We start from the raw sequence: 3273 nt of genomic DNA on the forward strand, positions 1-3273 counted from the left end.
CAAACAAACGCGTGGTTTTTCTTGAGAAGTTCCCTCATCTTTGTTGTGGAGTGAGCGAGATCAGGCAAGAACGACCCCAGCTGATTTGCTAGGCCAAGAAATGATCGGAGTTCTGTGATATTTTTAGGAGTTGGAAATTGACGAATCGATGCCACCTTGGAGGGATCCGGCTGAACTCCATCGGGGCTGACGATGAACCCAGCGAATTTCATTGATTGTCCAATGGCAAGTTTGTTTAAGGAGAGTCGAATTCCCGCAGCCCTACAACGATCAAGCACAACTCGTAGGCGTCGAAATAATTCCCCCCGGGTCGGGGCCTGCACCAGCATATCATCAACTATTTTCATAAGCCAATCAAGCCCCGCAACAGCTGCATCAGTTCTAATATTAAATTCATCAGAGCTGGAATTTAATCCCATGGGAGCCACAGTGTACCTCCATTTGCCACTAGGCAGCGGAAAGGCTGTGAGTAAGGAACTCTCATAGTCCAAAGGCACTTGAAAATATCCATGTACTGCATCCAATTTTGCAAACCATCGCGAATCTGGTATCACTTGCTTCATAAGATCATGCACTGACGAGAAAGGATGAATAGGTCTCTTTACTGCTTTATTCAATTGTCGGTAGTCGGTCACCAATCTTGCCTTTTTACCTCCGGGCTTTTCGACAAAGTGAGCGGGTGAGGTCTATTCAGTGGGTTCCGTACATGGCACAATTGCTCCCGCTGAAACAACTTCCTTGATTAGCGTTTCAGACATGGGTTTTAAATGAATTGGAGCTTGACGTGTTGTAGTTACCTTGCACGGCCTCACGTTTGCGGACTTGTCCAACTCAATAATCATTTTCGGTCCCCGAATTGTACCTGATGCCTTGCCAAGAGAATCCACCAACACATCTGTATAATCAGCTTTGATCTTGTCCACAGTGTCAGCCACCTCAATTTCCTTGCTCGCAACACCCCGGACGATGTCACCACCAGGAATCGGACGGGGAAAGTTCTTGGGGATGATATTCAAGGCCAAAAGATCGTGCCAACTAATTAACATTGAACCAACCAAATCTGGTGACACAATAGCGGATATGGAAGTAGTCGGACCACCTAGAACTGACACCACAACCGAGATAGAACCAGCATTGGTTATCGATGACCCATTTGCAGCAACAAGATTTGTTGAAGATGGTTGGGGCATGATGTCCGGTGGTAGTTTTGATGCCGGTATCAAGGTGCGAGTAGCTCCCGTGTCTGGAATAGCAGTGATGTATTGAATTCTGCCCTTTTCAAACGTGCAGGAGAGCCGTATTGTTGGTGTTGATCGGAAACACGTTTTGTCAACCACAGCTGGAATATAGGCGGAGGATGGCCTTCTGCTTCCCCGGTCACGATGACTTGGTGTTGGGGCTCTGCGAACCCTATCCCTGCCCCGTTGGCTCTCACGTGATCCATCGCGACATCTATCATGGGCATAGGCTGACTCCCGGAATTTCGGCCTTTCACGGGACGATGATCTTTCCCTTGATTTAATGCGTTGACGACAAACACGCCCCAGATGCCCCGCCTTGCCGCATTCATGGCAAACAACGTCACGGAGTGGACAGCTCACACGTGAATGTCCAGTGCGTCCACAACGATCACACGCACCTTGATCAATAACTGCCGCCACTGACGTCGTCAGTGGTACGGCCTGTTCCCGAATTCTTCGAGCCGACTCAAAGGCAGTAGCCGTGCTTAGAACCATTTCCAACGTTGGATCCCTGAGTTCCAATAGCTTCACGAACAAGTCGGTGTCGTGACGGCATGCAAAAATTAATTCAAACATGTGATGCTCATCCACAGTCATTTTTCCGATTTCGGCCTCATCTCCAATAATTCGTATTGATGATAATAGTCGACGAGCTTCTGCGACTGCTTTTTCTTGCACTGTTTCCATGCTAGACGGCGTCCAAAGATGGGGTATAATTCCAGGAAACGATCCTCTAGTAAACTGAAGCATTCATTAATGGTATGGCTTCTGATGCGTCCAGCTATTGTTGTGAGAAGCTCTCCTTCAATTCTTGCCAAAAAACATGCCCTCTGCTCCTCAAGCCCAAGAAGATCCATTTTGGACGCAGAGTAATAAGCTCTGAATTGGCTAATCCAAACCCGCATCTCAGGTGGGGTAGATTCCTATGTTAATGCCGAGGGCTTGAGATCACTGGCCACTCGAAACTGTTGTCTATGTTCGGATGAAGGTGGGTTTTGATTTTTATCGGATGAATTCTCCTTCAAGGATGACGCCATTTGTCCAACCACTCCAAGCCTTCTCATCAGATCTTCAAGAACTGAGTCTTGTTCTTCAGCATACGTTGGATCATCTTGCACCACTTGGTCAAAAAGTTCAGCAACCGCAGCCACTCGTTGCTGTAAATTGTTGACCAGGCCGTATACGAACAACCTGTCCACATTGTCGCCCGCCACGACATCCGTGAAAAACCGTTCCTCCCTCGTGAAATGACCTTTGTGCGTTCTGATTGAAGCCTTTGCGGTCGCCATGGTACTATCCCGGATCTGGCTCCACAATGAAACACCTTTGTCATTGAGTGGAGGGCACCGATGGATTACCGAACCAACGGGAAGGAATGGTGGGAGTGGGTTCTTCCGCTAAAGGGCGGTTCACACCGACTGTGCCATGTTGGATTATAATATGACAGACAGGAACAACTTTGGACAGGCTGAAGTCCCGAACTCAAGTGTCGATTTATTCGTGTTCGAAGGAGAGCAATCAATCAATTAGCCAAGAGGTTATAGATTCATAGGACAAGAGTTCATAGGAAAATGCAAAATCCAACACTACCAACTACCAATTTTGTATCATCAGCATAGGAAGAGATACTGACTTTAATAATCTTTTATTGCGACTCTTGGTCATGTCATGGCGTAAAAAATAACTATAAAATAAAATCTGTTGTATATACATTATACAAAGGTTTGATGATAAAACAAGAAAAATGTCAAGAAGGTAAAGGCAATAAAATAGTTGACTAGAAAGTGATATCACAATGAGTATGACTAGAATTGGTTCAATGCATATGAAAAAAAGGTAAGAGGGGAATTACAGATAGTACAAAGACAGGTAGCTAGAGGTAAATGATGAAAATCTTGGTTATTGCAATAGAGTGGATGGGCCAGATTGAACATATCCTTTGTCAACTCCCGTCGCTGATGGCATTTGGCTGGGAGCCGAACAAAGGTGCGTGACCGCCAATACTCCGAAGGGATGTCGGGCCAAGGACGAT

The 3273-nt window shown here is 46.3% G+C and overlaps 2 protein-coding genes across 3 annotated transcripts in view; both read right to left on the reverse strand.

Annotated features, from left to right (window-relative positions):
- LOC131878461 (glutamate receptor ionotropic, delta-2-like) overlaps positions 1-3273 on the reverse strand; it is an 8607-nt gene that overhangs the window by 3429 nt on the left and 1905 nt on the right. The gene's annotated exons all lie outside the window — the stretch shown is intronic.
- Positions 308-2369, reverse strand: LOC131878462 (uncharacterized). Its single transcript, XM_059224443.1, has 2 exons — positions 798-2369; positions 308-724 (listed from the first exon to the last, which is right to left on the reverse strand). The coding sequence occupies exons 1-2, from the start codon at positions 1989-1991 to the stop codon at positions 632-634; spliced, it is 1287 nt and encodes a 428-aa protein (XP_059080426.1). The 5' UTR covers positions 1992-2369; the 3' UTR covers positions 308-631.

This window comes from Tigriopus californicus, chromosome 3 (assembly GCF_007210705.1).
Source record: "Tigriopus californicus strain San Diego chromosome 3, Tcal_SD_v2.1, whole genome shotgun sequence".
NCBI classification, from domain to species: Eukaryota; Metazoa; Arthropoda; class Copepoda; order Harpacticoida; family Harpacticidae; genus Tigriopus; species Tigriopus californicus.

Bases quoted from the DNA above. Each gene is read 5' to 3' on its own strand.
- LOC131878462 (XM_059224443.1), bottom strand. From the start codon at position 1,991: ATGCTTCAGTTTACTAGAGGATCGTTTCCTGGAATTATACCCCATCTT. The intron at 725-797 runs GTAACTACAACA...AAGTTGTTTCAG, and splicing joins CAAACGTGAGGCCGTGCAAG to CGGGAGCAATTGTGCCATGT.